This window comes from Carassius auratus, chromosome 29, assembly GCF_003368295.1.
Source record: "Carassius auratus strain Wakin chromosome 29, ASM336829v1, whole genome shotgun sequence".
Classification (NCBI taxonomy): Eukaryota; Metazoa; Chordata; class Actinopteri; order Cypriniformes; family Cyprinidae; genus Carassius; species Carassius auratus.
Window position 1 is genome coordinate 19522668 of NC_039271.1, and position 25457 is coordinate 19548124.

At 37.3% G+C, this 25457-nt stretch overlaps 2 protein-coding genes across 3 annotated transcripts; one reads left to right on the plus strand and one right to left on the minus strand.

The window, feature by feature from the left end:
- The first annotated feature begins 261 nt into the window (after positions 1-261).
- Positions 262-6751, plus strand: LOC113048316 (endoplasmin). The gene is made up of 18 exons (XM_026210063.1): positions 262-430; positions 1235-1337; positions 1688-1829; positions 1923-2039; positions 2330-2661; positions 2737-2848; positions 2950-3072; positions 3165-3281; positions 3358-3495; positions 3579-3656; positions 4436-4501; positions 4600-4869; positions 4952-5197; positions 5323-5459; positions 5789-5867; positions 5956-6111; positions 6194-6289; positions 6478-6751. The coding sequence occupies exons 1-18, from the start codon at positions 382-384 to the stop codon at positions 6502-6504; spliced, it is 2388 nt and encodes a 795-aa protein (XP_026065848.1). The 5' UTR covers positions 262-381; the 3' UTR covers positions 6505-6751.
- Positions 6752-10622: 3871 nt separating this feature from the next.
- LOC113048317 (F-box DNA helicase 1-like) lies at positions 10623-18694 on the minus strand. Of its 2 annotated transcripts, none has more exons than XM_026210065.1 (21): positions 18573-18694; positions 18225-18386; positions 17662-18137; positions 17391-17521; positions 16767-16899; positions 16446-16636; positions 16199-16273; positions 15714-15796; positions 15473-15641; positions 15155-15374; positions 14895-14982; positions 14651-14737; positions 14423-14559; positions 14213-14309; positions 13925-14088; positions 13717-13792; positions 13311-13514; positions 13054-13179; positions 12684-12790; positions 12429-12563; positions 10623-11558 (listed from the first exon to the last, which is right to left on the minus strand). In XM_026210065.1, exons 1-21 carry the CDS (start codon positions 18589-18591, stop codon positions 11391-11393), a joined length of 3048 nt encoding a protein of 1015 aa, XP_026065850.1. In that variant the 5' UTR covers positions 18592-18694; the 3' UTR covers positions 10623-11390. The 2 variants fall into 2 exon arrangements, with proteins under 2 accessions (XP_026065850.1, XP_026065849.1); XM_026210064.1 differs by having other exon boundaries at positions 17662-18143.
- Between the last annotated feature and the right edge of the window lie 6763 nt (positions 18695-25457).

Here is a 25457-nt window from a genome sequence, read left to right on the forward strand (position 1 = left end):
TCACACCGTTCCCAGATCAGCTGTCACAGTCTATGACGAAATCCCCTCAGAACGCTGGCTCGATGAACAGGCATCCCGTCGAGCCAATCAACGCGAGCCACGATTGGAACGTGTAAAATCGGACATGTAAGGCGGTGATTGGAGGGCAGCTGCCGCGGATCGCTCTCTGATTGGTGCGGTGTTGTGCGTGGGGTGCTGTGATTGGCTCATACCGGCTGAGTACATCCCTAGAGCGCTGGAGTTTATAAAGCCGACTTCTTGTTCTATTTCTACGTACTGCAAGAGCCCATCGAGGTGTGGAGGCCACTGCGACTGCTCAAGTCGTTAATCCTCTATTGAGTCTCATTAATAAATTATATATATCTATTTTCTCCAAAAACAATGAGGCGACTGTGGATTATCGGTCTCCTCTGTGCACTTTTGGCATTCGGTGAGTAACTTACGTTTTATTAAATGCCCATGGAATGCACCTTTGCCTTTGAACTTGACAAAGCTTCAGTGAGGGTTTGCAGTAATGCTGCTTTCTTTGTGTGCTTCCTCTTTTTTTGCCATGTAACGTTTAGCATTTTTTTATTTTTTATTTTTTTAAGTAATACTTTTATGTAGATATGTTAACGCTTCCTAAATTGAAGAAAGATTCAGAACAGGAAATAAAACATGGAGAGTGGAATTGACTCGCATGTGCTTCTGGAAGTTTCCTTAAGATTGAAATGGGCTTCGCATAATAATATTCTATTTATTAATATAGTTATATATGGTGTCTTAAATCGATTAATTGCATTGAAATTATGTAATTGTACGAGTAATGTACGATTTGTTTAATGTAAAATAGTCATGCACGAGAGAAATAAAATCATGCATATTAATTGCACATTTAGAGAAGAATTTAATCAAGGATCTTGTTTGATTGTCAGATCAAGGTGCATTTGCACGTTTCAGATGTGGAGAACCTGGGCAATTATAATCAAATTTAACTTCATATGCAGTGCATATTCACATACAATGAACAAACAGCATTGCTGTGCACAATAGGGTCTTTGCTGAGCAAATATATTTGGGAATTAAGTTATGAAACACTTGTGATTCAAATAAGTTGTATTTTGATGCTCTGTGTTATATCATGATGTTGCTGAGTAACACCATAGATTCTGTCTGGCTTTAAAGTGCTTTTTGTCAATGTCACATTCACATCAAATGTGGCTTCATTTTAATCTCATGGTTTGCATAATTGCAGCATCTGTGAAAGCTGATGATGAAGTTGACGTTGACGGCACAGTAGAAGAGGACCTTGGGAAGAGCAGAGACGGATCCCGCACAGATGATGAGGTTGTTCAGAGGTCTGTATGGACTTGAACTTGCACTTGACTGATTCGAACTGGACTCTTCCTCTCACTTGTGACCCTTCTTTTAGACTCTAATTTTAAAGTGGGTTAAATAAAACCTCAAAACTAATCCTGGCTGCTATTTTTAGCTTATTTAAACGCACTTGTTTATATCTTAAGATGTATTCACTTTTAGCTCCTCACAAAAGCCACAAGTGATCCCCAAAGGGGGTTGGACATCTGGCTTATGCACTTGTGTCTTGTTCCACAATACCCAAGGGCAAATAGCAACAAGTCCCCTCGGGGAAATGACATCTAACAAACATCCTTTGCACTTTTCCATGATTCCATCTTTTCTCCAACAGGGAGGAGGAAGCAATTCAGCTAGATGGTTTGAACGCCTCGCAAATAAAAGAAATTCGGGAAAAGGCAGAAAAGCATGCATTCCAGGCAGAAGTGAACAGGATGATGAAACTGATCATCAATTCTTTGTATAAGAATAAGGAGGTGAGTTATTAGAACTTTTATGTGGTTCATTGTGTTTTTACGAGTTGTACACAATATCAACACTTCCTAATTCTTAATTTTTTCATCCTTAAGATCTTCCTCCGAGAGCTGATCTCTAATGCTTCCGATGCCTTGGATAAGATCCGGTTGTTGTCCCTCACCAATGAAGATGCTCTTGCTGGAAATGAAGAACTTACTATTAAAATCAAGGTGTGTTAGAAATGAGTCCCGAAACCCACCGTTACAGATGAACCCGGTTTACTGAAACCGAGAAATATAACATCACTCTTTAATTTGCAATGCAAAAGAAATTCAAACGTGTATGAAGCTAATTGAGGAGCATTTCCTTCCTGCATTTTCATATCTTAATTTTGATACTCAACATTTTGTTTAGCAATGCAAACACATTTTTCGTTCTTGGCTTCTTTAGTAAATAGAACTAAATATTGCATAACCCTGATACAAGTAGTAAAACTGTGTCTTTTATCTGTCCTCACCAGTCTGACAAAGAAAAGAACATGCTTCACATCACTGACACGGGCATTGGCATGACCAAAGATGAACTGGTCAGGAACCTCGGTACCATCGCCAAATCCGGAACCAGCGAGTTCCTCAGCAAGATGACGGAGATGCAGGATGAGGGTCAGTCCACCTCTGAGCTGATTGGTCAGTTTGGTGTGGGCTTCTACTCTGCCTTCCTCGTGGCTGATAAGGTCATTGTCACCTCCAAGCACAACAATGGCACCCAGCACATCTGGGAATCTGATTCCAATGAGTTTTCTGTCATCGAGGACCCTCGTGGAGACACTCTGGGCAGAGGCACCACCATTACGTAAGCAGTTTAACTCAAAATTCGCAAATAATTTTTACATTGTTACAGGTTATTAAAGTAGTCTTATTTCATCAGACTGGTGATGAAAGAGGAAGCATCAGACTACCTTGAGCTGGAGACCATTAAGAACCTTGTGAGGAAGTACTCCCAATTCATCAACTTCCCGATCTACGTATGGAGCAGCAAGGTCAGTGTTTCCACCAAAGACCCCAGACCTTCGAGTTTAAAGTTCATCAATAGCTTAACTAGCTGGTAGATGTCAAACTCATCGATTTGTCTCATTTCCAGACGGAGACTGTAGAGGAGCCCATTGAAGAGGAGGACACTGGGGCAGAGAAGGAAGAAGCCACTGAAGATGAAGCTGAGGTTGAGGAAGAGGATGAAGACAAGGACAAACCAAAGACTAAGAAGGTACTGTATTTGGCTCCAAATATACAAGTAAACATCCATAAGAGGCTTTTTTATGAATGTTTCTCAATTAACAATTCCTTAATCCTTTTCAGGTGGAGAAGACCGTGTGGGACTGGGAGCTGATGAATGACATTAAACCCATCTGGCAGAGGCCTGCAAAGGAAGTGGAGGAGGACGAATACAAAGCCTTCTACAAGACCTTCTCCAGGGTGAGTCAACCTGTGCTTTAACACGCAAAGAATCAACTTGTATGATGCTCTGTGGCTCATCATTTTTAATTTTCAGGACTCTGATGAGCCCATGAGTCACATCCACTTCACCGCTGAAGGAGAGGTCACCTTCAAGTCCATCCTCTTCATCCCTGCATCTGCACCCAGAGGCCTTTTCGATGAGTATGGCACCAAGAAGAATGACTTCATCAAAGTAATTCATCTTTAAGTTTGAAAAGAACACGTTGTCTTATGTTGTATTTGAATTCTTAATCATTCCCATTTTGGTTCTTTCAGCTGTTTGTGCGTAGAGTCTTCATCACCGATGACTTCCATGACATGATGCCCAAGTACCTCAACTTCATCAAAGGCGTTGTAAGTCTTTGTCTATTTTTAAGTGTAGTCTGTAAGATATTCAGGATGCATTGACATTTTCTGTGACTCGAAACTTTCACAATCCTAGTTCTGCTTGTTTAAAATTCTTAGTATAATGCGTGTTTGCATTGCATTTTCCTAGAAGTGATAGCCTTCCTGTGCACTGGCTCATTATTAAAGAGCATTTCCATTCTTGAGCAGATTGCATGCCTGCACTAATGTAATACTGGGTACAAAAGAAATGTTATCTGCCAAAAATAGGTTTATTATGTTTGTTATCTGCATAAGGATAGTGTTTGGAATAAACCAATTCTGAATTCATTTAATACTTTAACCCTGGTAATAAGTGTTGTTAAATGGGTAAAAAATTGGTTTAGCTATTCGAAATGAAGCTGAAATGTAAATGTTAGATGGAAAAAGTGGGAAAAAAATAAATGTTAGATGGAAATTAAAAATGTTGCCCTGGCAACTAGCTGAAATCAAATAAGTACTAAAGTTACTAATACGAGTCCATGAAAGCTAACTTGAAATATGTGTATAATAAATGGTGAATGCACAAATTTGTTCAATCTAAATTGAAAACTAAAAATATAAGCTAATTGAAAATGTTAATTACTAAATAGGATTTTTTTTTTTTTAATTTGACCTAACGTATTGGATTTAATTAGCTATTAATTGAATGGAACAAAATCGGATAGTTTATCAGTTTTGGCCTATAATTGATTTTGCTGCATCACTATAATGAATGCTTGGTGACTCTGTTTGATTTCATCTCTCAGGTGGACTCTGACGATCTGCCACTGAATGTGTCCAGAGAGACTCTGCAGCAACACAAACTGCTCAAGGTGAGCTCATCGTGTTACAGATCAAAGTAACCTCGACTGATGGTTTATGTACATTATACATGATGCCGTGAACTTGCGCCGATACCTCCATTCTTCAGGTCATCCGCAAGAAGCTGGTCCGCAAGACCCTGGACATGATCAAGAAGATCGCCGAGGAGCAGTACAATGACAAGTTCTGGAAGGAGTTCGGCACCAACATCAAGCTGGGTGTGATTGAGGATCACTCCAACAGAACCCGCCTGGCCAAGCTGCTCCGCTTCCAGACCTCCCACAGTGACACCATACTGTCTAGTCTGGAGCAGTACGTGGAGAGGATGAAGGAGAAGCAAGACAAGATCTACTTCATGGCTGGAACCAGCAGGAAGGAGGTGCATAATTTTTTTTAGTTTGATCTGGACTTAAAAAGATACCCTATTTTTCCATATTAACATGTAATCTTTCTGATTTTAGGCCGAGTCTTCTCCATTCGTGGAAAGGCTTCTTAAGAAAGGATATGAGGTCGTCTACCTGACTGAGCCAGTGGACGAGTACTGCATCCAGGCTCTGCCCGAGTTTGACGGCAAACGCTTCCAGAATGTGGCCAAGGAAGGCGTGAAATTCGACGAGAGCGACAAGGCCAAGGAGAAGAGAGAAACTTTGGAGAAAGACTTCGAACCACTCACCACCTGGATGAAAGAGAAGGCCCTGAAGGACAACGTATGATCATTTTTATATTCTATTGGGAATTTATTTTGTATTGTATTGGATATTATAAACTGACGGACCTTTTAGAAGTGGTAGATGACTATTTTAAACAAGTTCGTCCTTGTACTGCGTTTCAGATTGAGAAGGCCGTTTTGTCTCAGAGGCTGACCAAGTCTCCCTGCGCTCTGGTTGCAAGTCAGTACGGATGGTCTGGCAACATGGAACGAATCATGAAAGCCCAGGCTTACCAGACAGGAAAAGACATTTCCACAAAGTACGTCCTTTAAAAAGCTTAAATACATGTGTGCATATGCAAATTCTACTTCCAGTCAACGTAGTTACTGCAAGGGAATGACTTATAAAAACTTTTCACTAGTCACTAGCAAAAAAGTGTGGATTCCCATTGAAATTAAAGGATTTTCCCTGCAAAACTTTGCAAACAGGCTGCTTTGACGAAATATGAGTTGTATAAAGTGCTCTGAAAATAAGTGTCTTGCCACCATTTAGAAATGTGGTGACCGTGCAACCCACCACTTCCTGCCATGTGAAAAGTGAAAATGTATAATACTAACTGTGAACCTTTTTTTTTTCCTCTCATTCTAGTTATTATGCAAGTCAAAAGAAGACATTAGAAATCAACCCCAAACATCCTCTCATCAAGGAGATGTTGAGGAGAGTTAAAGTAAGTCAAGCATAACTCCGATCAAGTAAAAAAAAAAATGCTGTTAAAAGAGTTCAGAGTGTCTGATATATTGTGCTTTGTGTTGTAGGAAGATGCTGAGGATCAGACAGCTGCGGATTTAGCCGTGGTGCTCTTTGAAACCGCCACACTGCGATCCGGCTACCAACTCGCAGACACCAAAGCTTATGGAGAAAGAATAGAGCGCATGTTGCGGCTCAGCATGAATGTAGATCTTGAAGAACAGGTACACACACAGTCGAGTGCCAGTAATACGAAAACGATGCTCAAATGAAGCATGGCTCATTATCCTGTTACTGTGTCCACAGGTAGAGGAAGAGCAAGAGGAGGAGCCAGAAGAACCGGCTGAAGAAGCAGAGGATGAGGAGGAGGTCCAGGCAGAAGAGGAGGCAGAGGAAGAAACGGTGAGTGTGGAAACGGTCACTTACTCACCCTCATTTTGTTTCAAACCCATGGTTCTGTCATCTAACGCTAAAGGAGAACTTAAGAGGTTTGAAATGACGTGAGGGTGACAAATGAGGATCGAAATGCCATTTTTAACAGTTCCTTAAATCTTAACGCGTGTTAACACATGGATTTCTCTGCGTTTTAGGATACCACAGCCAAAGTCGAGTTGTAAAGTTTCAATCTGGGAGGGACGAGGTGTTGGACTGTGATGCAGAGTGAAGATGGCGATCTCAGCTGGTTATCTTTTCTCTGTGCTGGGTGGGTTTGGGGGTTAGGAGCTGTTTTTTTAAGGCGCTACGTTTGTTTCTTTTTTTACATTCCTCCATGATTGTAAATTTGTTAATATTTAACTGACCCAGTTGTGGAGTGCTGACTCCTGTCCACTGAACCATTAAATGTTTCCTGAAAAGGACCTTGTGTCTCCTTGTGTCTCCTTGTCATTTTACTAACTCCCCTCAAAATAACAGGATTCCATTTTGGGTATTTGTTAATTTATTTAGTAGCCTTAGTTCATCGATTTGTATCAAGTCAAAGTGATTGTTTAAATTTTAAATATTGTTCATGGTCGTACCAGGGTGAATCTTCCTGTGGGGTCTGGGATAAACCATTTCTCCTAGAGGTCCAGATGGACACAGGGATAGTTTCAGGGCTTGAAATGGCCGTTCCAGTGCAGTAAGCGTGCATCTTTGAGTAAGGATCTGGGATAACGGTTATCAGAACTCCATTCATCATAGAACACACACAAAAGAACGTTTGTTTACAGCAAGTTTCAACTCCCAAATCAAATTAAAAAAACGTTATCTTCCACGAGACACATTGTGATGTTCAAGAGGAGAGCTGACCTTCCACTCATGGGGTTTAAGGACTCCATTAACTTGAGATGTTTGGTTTGTGGTTAACATTGTAAACAGGATTAGGAAACATTAAACTATAGGATGTCTGTGAGAGGCAATTGTGTTTTGATGAAATGAAAGTGAGAAATCAATCCATGTAAAGTGATAAACATACACCATATTCAGAATACTAACACATAGATGCAAAAATACCCACCTGTTGTGTTCTGGTCTGGAGGAGGCCAGATTAACTTTCCCCTTCAATACCATTGGATTGAACTCCAGGATCCTGTATTGGATTTTCCTCAGTTTGGCTTTCTCTATGTATTCCCTGCTTGATCCCAGAAAAACAAATGCTTCTTGAGGCATTTGAGAGTATATTTGTTGAATGAGCATGATTCTCATTTCTCTCTGAGGCACGTTAAGGGTGGGTTGATAGGTCTGAGTCACATATTAAGTACATTCTTTAAGACTGAAAATGTTAACTTTTTGGGTAATTTGTTTATTGAAATATAGCTAAAATAAAATAACCGCAATAAAAATAAATTAAACCTAAAAATAGCAATAATAAAAATTACTACAAATAAAAAGATTACAGTTTTACAATGTCTAGTATGTTGATTGAGAATAATAATATTTTATTAATATTTAATTTTTAATATATTTAAATGTAACTAAATTCTATGTTAAGTAATACTATGTATATAAAATATACATTTGCAATATAAAATGCTCACTAAATTATTGTTACGGTAGAAATTAACCATATGTGTGCGTATGTGTGTGTGTATCATCTATATAAATCTATTATAAAAATCTAAGCATGTGTATATATAATTGCAGTGGGTCTCGTATGGAGTGCAAAAGATTGCGGGAAGCAGAAAAGATGCAAATAAATGCAAATGAACTTAAACTAACCATAATAAATGCAAATAAATAGACTTATCGACTTTCAAAAGGGAGCAGCAAATGCATCCCACTGCTTTTGTTGTTGACATCAAAGGTCAAGGGTCCAATTAGCAATCCAGTGTTTTGATGCATAAAGGTTTATAGTCTTAATAATGATTGATTTTAAGAATATCTGTATTGACATGTTGTACAATAAACTACTTAATGTGATGGATCATCACTAAAATCAGTTTAAATCAGTTCAGAAATACTGCAACCAAGTGAGTGCTGCTCACAGCCATAAGCAGGTGAGACCTTATCTTTTTGATGGCATCTCGAAGCGTAACTATGTAGAAGAAAATGCTTGCATGGCTATTGCTGTAGACGCTGTTGATGGTTGCAATGGCAGCACCAATACACTCCTCTGAAGCACAGATCACCACAGGTATGTCAGTGTCCATTGTTTTCTCATCCTCCACACCTGTTTTGGCCCCATCTTTCTCGTGCAATGCATAAACCGCAATAAGATCAATATAACAAAACAAACTGAATACGTGCTTGCGTATCAGTACCTTCCTTGCATGTGTACCTGAATACTTGGCCAGTGTCTGTAGTCTGGTCTTTTTGTACAGGAGAGCAAAAGCCACCAGGATTAACAGAATGAGGAGTACATGGTTGACTGGCATAGAGAGAGAGAGAGAGAGAGAGAGAGAGAGACTACAGAAAATGCTGCACTGTGTTAAATATATGAAAAAGTGTCCACTAGAGTTCACTGTAAGATAATGTGTGAGGGATGAGGAACTGTTCTAATTTTTAATATTAACTTAAAGGAACTCTGCACTTTTTTTTTTGAAAATAATCTCATTTTCCAAGTCACCTAGAGTTAAACAGTTATCATTTTCTGATTCATTCGATAGTTGCAACTTTTCATTTTTTACGTCGATCTTAGTACTCAGTGTACCTACAGAAGAGTCACTTTTAAATAGGAAAAATATAGAAACTCTTTGGTCATTTATAGGCAAGAATGCAAATGGTCTAATAAGATTCAATGATCTATGCTAAGCTAAGCTAAAGTGCTACCGCCAGACCTGGAGATGGGCTGAATGGATTCGCAAATGGTAAAACTCCACTGTTTAACTCTAGGGGACTTGGAAAATGAGCCTGTTTTTCAAAAAAAAAAAAAAATAGCATTGGTAGTCAAACTGGAATAAGTAGTTCTAACAATTCATATACAGTACACTACAGTACGTATAACAAGAAAATACAATTTCAGTCATGCTACTTCAGGTTTTCATGTTTAAATCAATGTATTACTTGATGTTTCTTTGTAATTATTTGTGAAATTTACAAGCAATTTTTGAGGGAAAATTGTTTCATCACTTTTTTTAGATGGGTTGTTATTGTGACTAAAAATAAAGACAAAACTATTAAAAAATGTTGGGTAATAAAGCTCATAATTAAGCAAATAAAATATACATTTTAAATTAAAAGTTTAAAAAATTATATATTTGTCAAAGTTTAAAATAAATTGTTGGAGTACATTTTACACGTAAACACCTTTTCAGTCTTTCTTCTTCAAAATTTCACATTTAATTAAATTTGTTACTTGCCGTATCTTTGTAATTAAGTGTTTAATCTGTTAACTGTCACCCCGTCCCGAATACGGGACGCCTATGTTGACTATAGGCTACTATATTACAACCAAATCTAATCTAATCTTGACAAACTATATATCGTTGGAAAGGTCTAAGACTCCCAATTATATATTTTACCAATATTTTTTGTTAAAAATTATGTAGGAAAAGTAATAGATTAATTTATGACAAGAGTGCACCCTCAGAAATCTACATTACCTTTGTTTAAGAAAAAAATACTTCCTCGTTGCCTTTTGCCATCACATTTTAGAAATCATCAGAAGTTATATATCATTGAAAACATAAAATCTCAAAATTCATCCCTTAAAACCCATTTTAAAATCAGACATTGCATTGCCATGTAAATGGTACATCAAAATCATGTTACAAAATATTTTCAGTCATGAAGTATAAAAATTTAGGTTTGTATCATGCACATTCAAGTCTATCTTCAAAAACGTGATATGTCTTCTTAATATTTCTGAAATCCACACACTCCACAGAGTCACATCTAACTGTTTCTTACAGGGGACGTCCCGACCTTTTCTACTGTACCAGAGGTGTTGGTGGCAAATACGTTAATACAGGACAATTTAATGCTACTTGAATATACTATATATAATTATTAAACAATTTCACAATTATAATTATAATATATTAAAAACATTATAATTACATAGTTATAACGATATGTGAGTATCTATATACACACAGACACGAAATTGACAAAATTATAAAAGACTAATGTGCTATATTCCTACATGATTAATCATAGGCCTACCGGTATATATATAATACTTATGTATCTATTAATCATTTGATTACTGCACGCACGCACACACACACACACACACACACACACACACACACACACACACACAATTAATTAATGTATATTTCAAACAGTTTGAAGAAAAAACAACAATGAGACTGCACCAGATCAGACAAAAGTTTTACTTGTCTGTGCAACATATATACATATATACACACATATGATAAAGATTTTTCAAAGAATGGAATACAAGCGACTTGTTTTGCAGAAAATGTCTGCTGAAACAAAAAATTGTTTTAAATAATTAGACCTTTTTTTTCTTCTTTAAATGGTATAAAATTAAACGTTATATAAATTAAGATCTTGCTTGTTTAAAGAGTTAAACATCAAAAAACCCTTCAGAAAAAAAATAAATTAGATGATTAATATATACTATACTGTGCAAAACTTAAGTTAGTCTAATTAGACACTTTGTCTTTATGTAAAACTATATGTGGGAATGGATATCAGTCTTCCCACATCTCACTGATGTTACAACTGTGGTCATAAACACAATCTTATACATTACTGATCCTCAAATATTGTGTCATTCACAACAGCAGTAATACTGTAGTAATCGAGGGCTTGAACAGGCCCTTCTAAAGCTGCCACAAAAACCCAGAAAAAGACACGCTGCTTATTCTCCACCTAAAAACAGTGATGTCAATGTTTAGTGTTTTCCAAATAAGCCAAGTCACAATGTGGGAAAACCAGTAAAATTAAGTAATGGGGGAAAAAAGTCTTTGACGATTTGAAATATTAAAATATTTATGGAACATAGTTAAAAATAAGTGTAACTGAAAAAATAAAATAAAAAATCCAGTGGAGATCTGAGTTATCCACAAATGTGAACTTTGCAAAATCACCCTAAAAGGCCACTGAAATGTTGTGTTTAAAGTAAAGATAGCAGCATGGCGACGTTGATGGGTAGATCTGGTCTCTCATTTGTATAGGTCATGGATCTGACCCGTTCAGGTGGAGAGAGCAGGAAGGCTGTAGGTCCTACACGCTGCTCCACACAGGTCAAACACAGAACGCCGCCCGCATCCATGCTGTCCATCTGAAACACATTCATTTAATCAAAACAGGAAGAAGAATTGCTTAAAATGAACTCCCCATCAGGCCATCTGAAATGTAGGTGAGTTTGTTTCTGATTTGGAGAAATTTACATCACTTGCTCGCCAATGGATCCTCTGCGGTGAATGGATGCCATCAGAAAGAAATGAAAACAGCTGATAAAAACATCACAATAATCCATTCAACTCCAGTCAATCGATTAATGACTTTTAAAGTGAAAAGCTGCACGTTTGTATTAAATTTTAAGACTTTTTTTTTTTTTTTTTTACTTCAAACCATTGCTTCTGGCTAAAATACGAGTCCTCTTTCTATAATATTGCATTCTCTAGAGAAAAAGCCTGAATCAGGAGAGAAAAACTAGCAAGGATCGATCACTAGTTACATGTGAATACAGTCTAAAGCAGTTCTAAACAAATATGTAGGTGGAATTTGATGTGAGAAGACAACAGAGGATGGACTTTTTCACTGGAGGAAGCATTATTATGGATTATGGATTTTAGCCAAAAGTGCCAGTTTTAAAGTTAAATAACTTAATGATGGATTTGTTTCTTACAAACACACAGCTTTACACATCACAAGACACTAACTGATAAACTGGAGTCATTTGCATTACTTGTGGATTATTGGGTTTTTATCAGCTTTTTGGACTCTCAATCTGACGGCACCCATTCACTGCAGAGGATCCATTGGTGAACAGGTGAATAATGCAACATTTCTAAATATCTGTTCAGACGCAGAAAACTCATCTATATCTTAGATGACTTGAGTGTGGTTACATTTTCACCAAATGTTCATTTTTGGGTGAAATATTCCTTTAAAAGAAAGATAAACAAAGGTCCAAAAAGACACTGACATATCTGATGGGGATTTTGCTCATGCTAAGGACGGAGTCTGCGGTGATGTGGTTCTCACAGCCGTCAATGGAGCAGACGAGAGATGGGTCTTTACTCAGCAGAGTGCTGGTCAGCTCGGACCTCAGAAAGTACTCCTGCGAAAGACGAAGAGGCAGCAATAATAAGAATGCTTCAATGTCATGATTTCTGGATATTCTTTGGATTATAGAGATCAGAACGGAACTGAAATGCTTAGACAGAGAGCAATAACTCACTCCAGTGAATGTGAGGATGTTGCTGATGGTCTTGGTGATGTACAGCGTTCTTTTGGCTCGTGTGATCGCCACGTATAACAGGTTCCACTCGTCATCTTGGACGTTGGCTACAGCCAGAGAGTAAAAATTAGTCATATGCATATCTTATATTTCAAGATTCTTACAAAACATCTTTTAAAACTAATGAGGAGTTACTGAGATGCAGTTTAGTTATTTAAAACTGTGCCTATGTTGTTATGTGAATTGGCTGTTATTTGTGACCTTGTCTGTTTTAATGTAATTTATTGTGATATTGTGCAGCACTTTGGGCAACCTGGTGTTGCATTAAACTGTGCTATATAAATAAATAAACAAAACAAATGGCACAAACCTGCATTAAAACTGCCCACACTCTGCAGGTTGTGTCGTGCACATGGTACTTTCATAAAGTCATCGGTCACAACCACTGCGTCGAACTCCAGGCCTTTTGCCTTATGCACAGTACCAAGGATAAAATCTGGCACGATCAGAGATATAAAGGCATTCAGCTTGTTTATGAATGTTTTTACTGCATGCCATCATCGTGTATTTCTCAAAAAAACAGTACTTTATTTGACCTCCATCTTTTTCCATTTCTCTCTCACTCACCTGCGCACACTGCGCTTTTCTGGGCACGATCATAGATGCGTTTAACCAGCTCTGGAATGCGTTTGTTGTATTTTTCCACCACGGCTAGCTTGGCCTCCAGCTCCCGGTCTTCCGAGGCCATGGCGTATCCCTTCAGACCTCTGAATCCGCCCATCTTATCTTTGCAGAAACTTTTGATGAAGTAATCCTTGATCGAAAGGCTCTCTTAAGTAGAGAAACAAATCCAAACAAAGCAAACTTTAGAAAAACTATTTAACAACCAACATAATCTGAAATAGCTTCACAGGTAAGAAACAAACACTACAGAATGCAATGCAACAAAGATACCACTGTGAGCAGTCCAATCAGGATATTTTGTAAAACATGGAGATTAAGATTATAAAACTTTCAAGATGAAGTGACTCGCCATTCTTGCGTTTGTCCTCTGGTTGCATCAGGACCCAGAGATCCATAATTTTTTCCAGTCCAAAGTTTTCAACACCCTGAAAGGTTGACGAGAGGTTGGCAATTTTTAAAGAAACACTGACCATGTTTTACGCACCATGTAACTTTTTCTGACGGAAAAACTGCACAAAACAACAGAATCAAGACATTCAGAATATATCTGCACTCACTCCCACAATGTAGATCTTGCAGTTGGGGTTGGCGTCTGTAAGTCGGACGGCCTCACTGAAAACAGTGACATTACAGCGGCTCAGAATGGCCACACTCCCTTCTGGGAGCCTCTGTCCCAGCTTCAGTTGCTGTAGTGTTTGTGTGTCCTCGCCTCGTACACTCCCTGAAAACAAGCACATCGCATTTTTTATTAATGGCAGGTTCATACTTTGGTTTAAAAAAAGTAATGACTGAGAAATTACCACTATTAATATTAGCAAAAATTTAAAATAATTTCTTAAACTTACCATCCTGATTCCCACCAACCAATATCTGCTTGACTTTTTTACAACTGTCCAATACTGCAGCACCAACGTATGCAATTTCTGCTCCAAACCTGAAGCTCTGTGCAAAAATATGAGTGGTGATATTAGAACATGTTCACCCGTAAACACCTTTAACCCACTTCCTCTACAAATAATATCTGTCATTTCCTTTTCCTGTGTTTCTGCTTGTACCTGTGTGAGATAGTAGATGTGTGTGTGAGGAACATCGTGCAAAGCATTAACCGCTCCTCTGAAAGTGTAAATCTGCTGATGAGGATCTCCAACCAGGATTTTCCCACAGTTCTGAGAGAGCATAATTCCCATGATGACTGGGAAATCAAAACCGCAAACAGAATACAAGATAAGACCGAGCTACAGTCAACAACGCATTAGAGAAAATGAAAGGTGATTTATTTTAACCTGGTGTGCAGTCTTGTGCTTCATCAATGAATATGGCATCATATCGGTCCAGCTGTGGTCTCGACAGCTGCCAGAGTTTGAGGTATCCTGTTTATAACAATCAAAGGGAAAACAGCATGAAACTTAAATATGAAAGAAGATTTTGGGTTTGTTTATGGGACTTGCTGTTGTGACTGAGCGTGAAAGGAAATTAGCTGAAGCTCAGGCATTTAAATATCGGATAAAGCCAGATTTTGATGAGTACCATCATGGGTCATGTTGTACACTCTCTCTCTTCTGGACTTCAGCTCTACCATTTGGTCCCATAACTTTTGTGCGATGGCAGCAAACGTCTGGAGAGAAAGAGATTTATAAATGGGTTTTTTTGTCTCAAAAACTGCCACTGACAAAGGAGTACAAAGACCCAAATAGATTATGATAGGTGTTTTAGAATTAACTAACACTTGGTTAACACAAACTTCATTCACAGATGTAAACTGATTTAACCGTGTGTCTTCACGTTACCATTTTTTGGTGGTCGTCTGGGTATTCTGGCTGTCCGTGTGTGTTCTTGTACTTATGTGGGACATGTTGTGGACCAACGCGCTGGTCTAGGGATGCGCAGAAATTGTGGAGGGTTTGTGTCACCACTTTAGCATTGACGAATCCCCCGTGTCCTTTAGGCAAGATCCACGCCACATCAAACACTTGCAAATTATTGGACAGTTTCCTCATGTTTTTATAGCTGTATAGCAGAAAAGACACACAAATGATTCTAGTTATAGCTCATTGAGACTTTTATGTTTCTCTGCCGACTAGCCCCCAAACAGAGTCTAAACTGACCTCACTCCCACAGCTTTGAAGGCCATTGAATGGATGGTACTGCATTCGACGTTGTGTGGAAATGAGCGCTGAGCTTGCATCGCCACAGATTTGTTAAAGGCCAGGTACAGGAAGCGCATATGTGACCTTTGCTGAGCATACTTCACGAGTGTGGTCGTCTTTCCAGTGCCTGCCAAAAATAAGAATAGCATTAAACTCAAAACCCTTTCAGCTGTAATAATTAAAGGATTGTTTTCCTCACCTGCAAAGGCCATTATTTTAACAACGTGATGATTCTGGATGTCGTGGTTGAGTATCTGCTGTTGCTCGTGAGTGATTTGCTGCCTAAGAATGAAGACGGTGATGATCATCATAATTGTGTCAAATATTATACATTATTTCACAATCATAACATATATTATTTGTAATTAATGTATACACTTCTGTTCAAAAGTTTGGGCTGTGTTCTTTGGAAATGTGCTTCTTATGCTCACTAAGGCTGCATTTATTTAATTAAAAGAATTTAATTATTATTACAATTTGAAATACATATTTTAATAGTGTAATTTATTACTCTGATGGCAATGCTGGATTTTCAGTATTTATTCGAAATACAAATATGTTGTGACATTACAAATGTTAACTGTCACTTTGGATCAGATTATTTCATTTTAGCTAAATACAAATAATAAATAAGTCCTGAACTGTAAATAATACACAAATACTATATCCAAATTTGATTCCCACCTGTTGTCTTGCAAGCCAGCAGGAGGGGGGGCGTTTTCCATTAAGTGCAGCACATAGAAGATATTGTAATGCCACCTATATGAAAGTTTACAAAGTGAAGAATCATTTAAATCAAATATATAAAATATTAGAAGAATATTATTATAGTAAATATTCTGTGCTAAGTTTCTGCATTTGCTTGGCTAGTCACATGACTGGAAAATCATTGCAGTCATTTATAAAAAAGCACTTCAAACTGGTTTCTCACCTGTTGCTTATGTTAATATTATTCTTTCTCATGGCCAGGAGCAAAGTGGCCACAGCCCACAGGTACTCCGAGATTCCTCCTGCTGTCAGAAGACACCCAGACTTCTGCAACAGAGCTACCAGGTCCAAGACATCTTTCACTCCGTCAGCCAAAATCAACATCAGGGCCAGGGCAGACCAAGGGTTTGGACCCTGTAATACATGTTGACAATTTGTTAAATATCAAAACATCTACTGGATGCACATTATACGCGTTATTGCAACATAAACAAGAGCACTATACTAGTAGTTGCAGAAATTGTTAACGGTGAGGTTTCATTACCTCCTCATCCACCGTGTCTGGCATTCTGTCTTTAATGCAAGCCTCAGCATGAGCGTAGAGGTGATGTCCTTTCACACAAGCCAACACATCCTTCACATTTACCCTTTTGCTGTGTTTGAACTGAGACATGTACCTAAGAAAAAAAGATTTTCAAAGCACAGTAATATAAATTTTATTTAAATAAGGATTTTTTTTATCTGACGTTTGATCATATTTTGCATTAACTATATTTTGCATTTGAATTCATTTTAAATGTGTTCTTTTTTATTTTTATGTTGATCTCTCATTTTATTTTCTATAACTATTTACCTTAATTACATTTCTGTATAGTGTAATTTCCCTCCATTAGTACTTTGCCAGTATTTCTGTTATCAGTCTTGTTAGTGATGTGCTTTGTTGACTCCAAACTGACCAGTCAGCAGAACATTAAACTACAGTTGACCCCCTTTTGTACAACTGTCACTTAAACAGGTCTGACCTCTATCAGCAGGCCTGATGAAGACTTCAAAATGACCCATAGGTGTGAAAGTGGGGGTTGGGAATCGCTTTTTGTTGTGCTTCAAAGGTGCAAATAATAAGTCCTGTGGCTGCTTTACTGAATAAGTAAGTATTTTGCATTCTTACCTCACCATATTGAGAAGACACAAATCCTCCTTTTTGGTAATTTGGTTATCTTCCAGGATAGACTTCACCTCCTTCAGCGCCTCTTTTTCCCGCTTACGGTATCTGCAGTACAACTTCTTCCAAGGTAGAAACTAGGGAAGAAACCATGAGATGTCACAAAATACTGCCACCAACACATTTAAATAAATCCCCTTCAAGTAATACCTCCACAAAGACCATTATTAACTCACGATCATCTCATGTTAATGTTTGAAAGGCATCAACGACACACCTGTGGGTCCATGACCACGGCCCTCCAGCTATGGCACACCAGGCTGATGTTTCGATAGAGGTCAATCGCTGGGAGGAGTGCGAACACTTCCCTCAGGACCTCCTCGGGCAGATCCTGCACATGGCCCTTGGGCACCTCCTGGCCTTCCTGCACTCCCAGCAGCCCACAGTGGGCATCAGGGAGGGCTACAACCAGGTCCTCCTCCTCATCCTCTTCTTTCTTCACTGTAACCGCCAACAATTCTTCTTCTTTTTTAACAGACGTGGTTCCTATGTCAAAGTCTTCTTCGAACATATCCTCTGTGATTCCTTCCATATAGTCCTCCTCTTCTACATTTTCTTCTTTTGGATGCCCGATTGGTTCCTCTTCTTCGTTCTCCTCCTTCACTGGAGTTTTGGAGCCTTTTTGGGGGCTGGTGCTGATGACTCCAGTGACAGAGAAGAAATCAGTGATGCCTCTCTGTTGTCCCACACCACCTGAAGCTTAACAGTGAAATTAAAAGGCGTTAAAGTGCAAAATTGTGTGCAGAAAGCTGTAAAACGCACTGACAAATAAAACAACACCTTGTCTGCTTCTTTTGGTGGGCGTCCTGGGCTGAAGTCCTCGGTTTGGATCTGTGTTGCTGAGGTTAGCATTGAAAGGCTGTGTGAGAGACTGGTTCCCTGTGTTGATTTGCAGCAGATCATTACATTCTGAGGGCACCAAGTGCCTGCGTTTTCCCCTTCCTATATAAAAGACACATTAGACAGCGAATAAGTCATTTAAATCAAATAAAAACTGACAGAATCTGACTTCAATGCAAGCTCTGCGTTTGTGTCCAACTGAAAACATGTTCAAACTAACTTACTCCCAACAAACATGACATGCGAAGAGAAAAGGTGCAAAACAAAGGATGCCATCGTAAATATTACCTATCATGGACGATTCCATGATTCACGAACGACGAGTCGTTTTCTCCACCGATGTCACAGATTTAACTTCAGCAGGACGCGTGCACCAAAACAAACACAACAAACGTCAAACGTACTCCGTTTCCGCTCTGAGTTACTACAAATTAAAAGTTCGGATATTACTCCAAAATAAGTCGATTCGGACTGGACAGTCACAGCATCCAGAAATTTAAATATCTTTATTTATTTAAAAATTTATTCTTGTCCTTGAATTTGATTGACTGATCGGTGCAGTCATGAATAGTTTCCAGAGTCGGTTGCGAAAACCGACAACCAGATTAATTAAAAAATAATAAAAAATAAATGTTGTAATATTGCTACAGTGCTCGTCGTCTATATATTTATTTATTAGTAAGTTTGTTATTAATCGCTATCAAATCCACCTGTAGTATTTTATGAACCAATAGATGGCAGCAGAGAGACATAGAAACATATGACGTGAGCTGAACAATGTACCTAAAGTCACTACATCACATAGGCTAACTAGGATAACTCTTTATATTACTACATAGATATGTTTATCCGTAAGTTATTAAATATAATTTACCTTGATGCAAATCGAGGTGTCCCTACCGATGGCCTAAACTAGATGTCCGATGTCCTTGTAACTAATGAGCTGGTTGGATGAGATAGAGAGAGGCAGTGTTTTTATTTATTTTAAATTAAATATAATCTATTAAATTATATTACTTGACATTACGCTGAAATAAAATATAAATATTATATGACATTTAAAAAAAAACGATTATCTTGGCAACTAAATAAAATAAGCTAAAATTAAAATGAATCTAAATATACACAGTACAGACCAAAAGTTTGGACACACCTTCTCATTGAAAGAGTTTTCTTTATTTTCATGACTATGAAAATTGTCGAGTCACACTGAAGGCATCAAGGGCTATTTGACCAAGAAGGAGAGTGATGGGGTGCTGCTCCAGATGACCTGGCCTTCACAGTCACCGGACCTGAACCCAATCGAGATGGTTTAGGGGTGAGCTGGACCGCAGACAGAAGGCAAAAGGGCCAACAAGTGCTAAGCATCTCTCGGGGAAATCCTTCAAGACTGTTGGAAGACCATTTCAGGTGACTACCTCTTGAAGCTCATCAAGAGACTGCCAAGAGTGTGCAAAGCAGTAATCAAAGCAAAAGGTGGCTACTTTGAAGATCCTAGAATATGACATATTTTCAGTTGTTTCACACTTTTTTGTTATCTATATAATTCCATTTATAATTCCACATGTGTTAATTCGTAGTTTTGATGTCCTCAGTGTGAATCTACAATTTTCATAGTCATGAAAATAAAGAAAACTCTTTGAATGAGAAGGTGTGTCCAAACTTTTGGTCTGTACTACTGTATTTCTTTAAAAAAGACATAAACACGACCAAAGTACATAACAAAAAATGAAAATTTACAAATAAAGCTATTTTAAAACATTAATTCATTCTATAATAGTATACAAAAAAGTGTCTGTGCACTTAAAGTCTGTAAATGTTCAAGGGTGTTTATGCATCTTTAAGAGTTCTATCTGCGTATGGCTCCGAACAACAATCAAAAGCTCTCATTCTGCACTTGAAATTCATGCCTTCTTAAAGCCTTTCTAAAGATTAGACTCCGAGACTCTTATGTGCACATGAAGAAGCATTAAGAGATGCTCTAATCCAGAGCTTTAACAAGAAGTGTAATTCAAACTGCAAGCATGCAGCTCTTTTCAAGAAAAGAGAGGTACGACGTATTAAGCTACTACAAGTTAATACAAATAAAGTCAACACTGGTTCGTTGTGTTTTGTATGTTTAAAGTATTGATTGATAAGGTGAGTCTTCCAAGGAATCCGCTGTCCGGACTTGTAGTGAAAGTTGGTTTTTGCCATTTGAACACAAGGCCAGTGACGTGTTTAGCCTTGTTGTGAGGTGAAAGCGTGACTGTGAAAGATGCATTGTGGCGCTCAGTCTGTGGTCTCTCTTGACCATGCAATTACAGTGAATGATGACTGAAGCTTTTAGATTAAAGAATGACGTTCCAAGCTAGAAACCAAGTCGTGTGGACTGGATTTATAAGAGCTTCTGTCCTCATTCATTGTGATGATATAGATAAGACTGAACAAGAACTTCTTCATTTGTGTTCCGTGGAAGAAGGAAAGTCATTCAGGTTTGGAAAGACTCGAGGGTGAGTAAATGATGATTGTATAGGTGAACTAATCCTTTTAGTCTCATGCAAACATGATTAAATAAGGTCAAAAGTCAAGTGTCCCCATCTGAACTTATGTCTCGTCAAATTAGTCAGTGGTCAAATGATCTGAGTGTTTGAATTTATATTCACTCAGACCTGAAAAAGTCATGACAGTTGATAAAATCCTAAAACTCAATTTTTTTTTTTTATAAAGACTTTCAGAATTGTATTCTGGTAATGCTAAGCTGTAAAAAATATAGTAGAAATTCTAAGGTATATATATATATATATAGATAGATAGATAGATAGATAGATAGATAGATAGATATGGATAATGGGTGCACTTTAGTCAAAAAGGTTGAAAACCACTGCCCTATGCTGTTTTTCTCTTGTTTCCCTAAAATGTTATCATTTTAATAAAATGTATTAGTTTATTTAAAACATTGATTACATTTTCGTGTTGTTTTGTCAATGAATACACAAAAAAAGGTTTATTGAAATAAGGCTTAATTTAAATATGGATATTATATGAAAAACTTAAACTTAAAAAATAGAAATGTTGGGTTGGAAACTAACTGAAATAAGTTACTAATAAGTACTAAAATGAGTAAAACAAAAACGGATAGAAAAAATGTAAGCTTTACACACACACACACATACTCACTAAAATCAGTAAAACAAACTATTCAAAAAGTAATATCAGGAAATATTCACTGAGAAAATATGCAAGTTTAAGTTTATTCTTAAATGTTGGCATGATACTCAAATTTGTCTCATAATTTTTATTAACCATAAAACAAGCCTGTTATTATTCTTTCAGAGCATTTGTTGTAATTAAACCCAGGTGAAAACGATGGCATTTGTTTATTTATGCCAAAACATACTAACTCATCCAAAGCCTAAATTAACCAAATCTTTCCAACCTCATTTTTTTTAGGGGGATTCAGTCCAAGGAATGATATTAATGGCTCTCATGTGGCGTTTGGTTCCTTTCAGTCATTTTTTCCATATAAGCTGCTGATGACTGGGAATTCCTGCACGTGTGAAGCTGCACGTATGCAGAGTGATTCCAACACTCGGCTCAGCTCAGAATCCTGACACCAGAATGTGTGTGTGTGTGTGTGTTCAGAGTCATGCTCTGCTCAAATAGCAGAGCTCCTGCTTGGCTAGACTCTCTATGACATCACCTTCAAAAAGAGTGCATCTCAGCATGTACTTCTCAAAACCCTCGAAATGTTAGTCAGTAAATCTGTTTCTGAAGCATTTTCTTTTGAAATTACTGGATCTTCCAAGCACTGTGATGCAGCATAATTGTCTCATAACCTCTAAATAAATGTTCTTAATAAGAAGTATGGTTAATTACCATTTTTGATCAGATTTTCTCGTAAAAAATTGAACTTCTTGACACTAATGAAGAGTCAAGAAGTTAAAAATCGTGTAATCTCAGAAATGTCACGTTGAATCCCGGCTAACAAAAATATGATTTAATAATGTTTTGCCAATGTATTCATTAACCGTATTAAAACATTTTTGGAATTAATCTCTGAACATTCATTTAAAAAAATTTTTTTATTATTAAACGACCATTGAGGGAACATTCCATTTTAGCGTTTTGCAAACGTTATGGGAATGTTACTGTTGAATGTTCTCAGAACGTTCTGAAATAACCAGCAGCATTTTAAAAAACAGTTTAGAACATCTAAATGAAAAATTTCAGAAAAAAAAGTTCCATAAACTATGTATAAATAGCATTTTGTTGCTAGCATTTTAAAAACATTATTAAAGAACAAATAGCTTTAATTCAAGTCTCTTTTATTTGAATAGCGCTTTACACAATACTGTTTCAAAGCAGCTTTACAGTTTCAAACAGGAAAACAGTTTGTCAATAATGGAAGAAGACAATAACAAAGAGTCATTCTTCCAGCTAAAGTCAGTTCAGTGATGATTCAGTGATGTTATCAAGTTCAGCTCTCTTCCACTAGTGTCTGTGCAATCAAGCAAGCATCCCCAACGGCGACAGCAGCAAGGAACCAAAACTCTAATGGTAACAGAAATCTCTTCTGACCAGACCAAAGCAGCATGGCATGGTTTCATTTCAGGCTGCAGCACAGGTCAGATTGTGCAGAGGACTGGTTCCTGTGGTCCTGTGCTGATGGTCGTCAAGGTCTTCGCAGGGGATGGGGCGCATCTAGCTGACATAGTCTCCGCTGACATTCAGGGCTGTATAGAGGTCGGCATTTGCACAGCACTTACATTTAGACGAATATACTAAACAGTTGCTGCATATTTTATTTTAAAATGCAAGCTCACATCCTTGTTGTGTTTGTAGTCCTTAAATGGGTACAGCAGTTTGAGGAGTCACTGCTGAGCTCTGACTGTCTGTAGTTTATGTTTTAGTACAGACTGTGAAAGCAATGTTAACCACATGCAGCCATTAAATTGAAAACCACAATTCTTAATGTCCATTAAAAGATTCTAGAGGGAAACCCAATGGCTTGATCATGTTCATTCTGTTCCAGTTTATAAGACTACAGCCTGAACATCTCCAGTTTTGCAGCAGCTGACATGAGGGTGACGTCCATTGTCTCTGCAAATGCGTCAAGTTACTGTTTAAAGTGCAGGGAAGAAACAAATGAAAATTCTGTGACATTTAAAACGTTTCAGCAGTGTGTATGACGACTGCTTGTTTGGGCAAGCTTATAGTTTTGCAATGAATATGCAAACTCGCAATTCCATTCAGTGCTCTCCCACACACTATGCCTGAAGATGTTTGTAGTTTACCTTCCCATGTTCAGGGATACATGCGTTTCTATTCACAGTGAAGCTTGTGAGTGAGATCCTAGCAGAGAAGAGCAGCGTCTGTAAAGCTTTGGATGCTGGTGTGCTGGTGATAATAAACCAGCTTGGAGAAGCATGGGAATTCATTCTGTTTGAGGTTGAAGTATTGTTAACAATTATGTTTTTATATATATATATATATATATATATGTATATATAATATAAAACATTAGTTGGCTATAATTACCCATTTTATCCTTAGAAATTACTAAAAACTGCATGTGGCAAAATGCAGCACATTGCATTTATTTTCTGATTACTTAGTTAAATTAGGCGCGTCCATATTTGACTCTTACTGTAGCTGGTATACCACCCTGATTTACTTTTTTAACCCAGCCAGATTTCCTAAGCATATTTTTACCCAGTGTATCTGCCTCTGCGTATTTTCCCTCCGCTTAATCAAATACTCCAATTTAAAACTAAAGCGGTTAAAAAAAAGAAAATAAATTAAATAAATCTGAAATGTAATAAAATTATAAAAACTTATCTAATTTAAACAAAATAAAGATAAAACTATTGAGAAATATTTTTTAAAAACAAAAACTAATGAAACAACAAAAGCACATAACAACATAAAAAGCTAAAAAGAAAAAGAAAAAAATAATAAAATATACTTTAAAATATTAATAATAATAACATAGTAGTATATGAATAATAATACAATAACATCTGATTCAACATATAATGATAACACCTAATGCTCCCGATTTATTATATTTTAGCAAAATAAAAATAGCTGAAGCTTTTCCTACACCTTGCCTTTCTTTAATAAAATAAAACAAAATATAATATAATACTTCTAGATAACAGATATTATACTGGGGATGTGCATTACAGTTTCGAACAAAGTCTGTATGGTTCTATTGGGATTCATTTAAAAGGTTAAATTAGGGCAACTTTCTCTGAAACCTTCAGCTGTAATTGACTTTGAAGTGCCTCAGGAATTCACAATTTAATCATAATTATAATTTTATCATAACTATCTGAATGTATACAGTAAGTGACGTGTTAAGAATGATGCAATCCCAGCTTCAAACTGTCATTGACATTCCCACTCTTCACGTACTGGCTCCACAGATATGAGAGATATGAGTCAGATCAGTTAACATATGCAGGTTGCAGACTTGTACGTTGGCCTTGTTGCATTTGAAGGACAAGGTCATGCAATGCCATTGACTTTTAAAAAGTGTTCTGCTCTAAAGAAAATAATGAAATGTTGTTAAGATTAACTGTATTAAAATGGATTTTGTTTGCTTCAGACCCAATATTTGTTAAATTACAGTATTTGGAAATGTTTATTCCTCATATTATCTGTAATTATATGTCCTTCACATTCATTTCGTCTTTGTATGTAATATTGTATTTTTATGAAGGCTGTAGTCACCCCATCTCATGGTCAGCTGATTGGTTTACCCATCTCCCAGTGACCTGCTTTTTCTGTCTGCACGGCTGTTAGTTGTGGAGCCCATGTGATAGTTGCCTGCTCATTTATTAATGGCTCTATCAGAAACCACGTTTTCCTTTTGAAGTGGAAATTTTTGTTGGAGTTGGTGATTATAGCAGGCACAGTGCCAGGATGAGTAGAAAGGGACCACTTTTCAGCTTTCAAACTAATGTTCTAATGTTTACTTTGTTGCATCTGTTTTTTTTTAACACAGATTTGTGCATTGGGAGTCATTGTGTTTGTTAGTTTTGTGAAACTAGGTTTAGTAGTGTGTTAAAGGAATATAGTCCAAGTGATTTCAGTGCTCTTTAGATTCATAAATAGTGGATAAGCCTGGACAGATATTGCAGACAGACACAGACTTTTTAAGCAGATCTGCAAAAAGTTAAAATGATT

What these genes read in the sequence shown, in the direction of transcription:
- LOC113048317 (XM_026210064.1), bottom strand. An exon ending in CAGACACGGTGGATGAGGAG is followed by an intron (nt 16,637 to 16,766) that starts GTAATGAAACCT and finishes CATGTATTACAG; the next exon opens with GGTCCAAACCCTTGGTCTGC. An exon ending in AGCACAAGACTGCACACCAG is followed by an intron (nt 14,560 to 14,650) that starts GTTAAAATAAAT and finishes TTGATTTCCCAG; the next exon opens with TCATCATGGGAATTATGCTC.
- LOC113048316 (XM_026210063.1), top strand. Translation starts at nt 382, where the DNA reads ATGAGGCGACTGTGGATTATCGGTCTCCTCTGTGCACTTTTGGCATTC. An exon ending in GATGATGAGGTTGTTCAGAG is followed by an intron (nt 1,338 to 1,687) that starts GTCTGTATGGAC and finishes TTTCTCCAACAG; the next exon opens with GGAGGAGGAAGCAATTCAGC. An exon ending in AGAAGAATGACTTCATCAAA is followed by an intron (nt 3,496 to 3,578) that starts GTAATTCATCTT and finishes TGGTTCTTTCAG; the next exon opens with CTGTTTGTGCGTAGAGTCTT.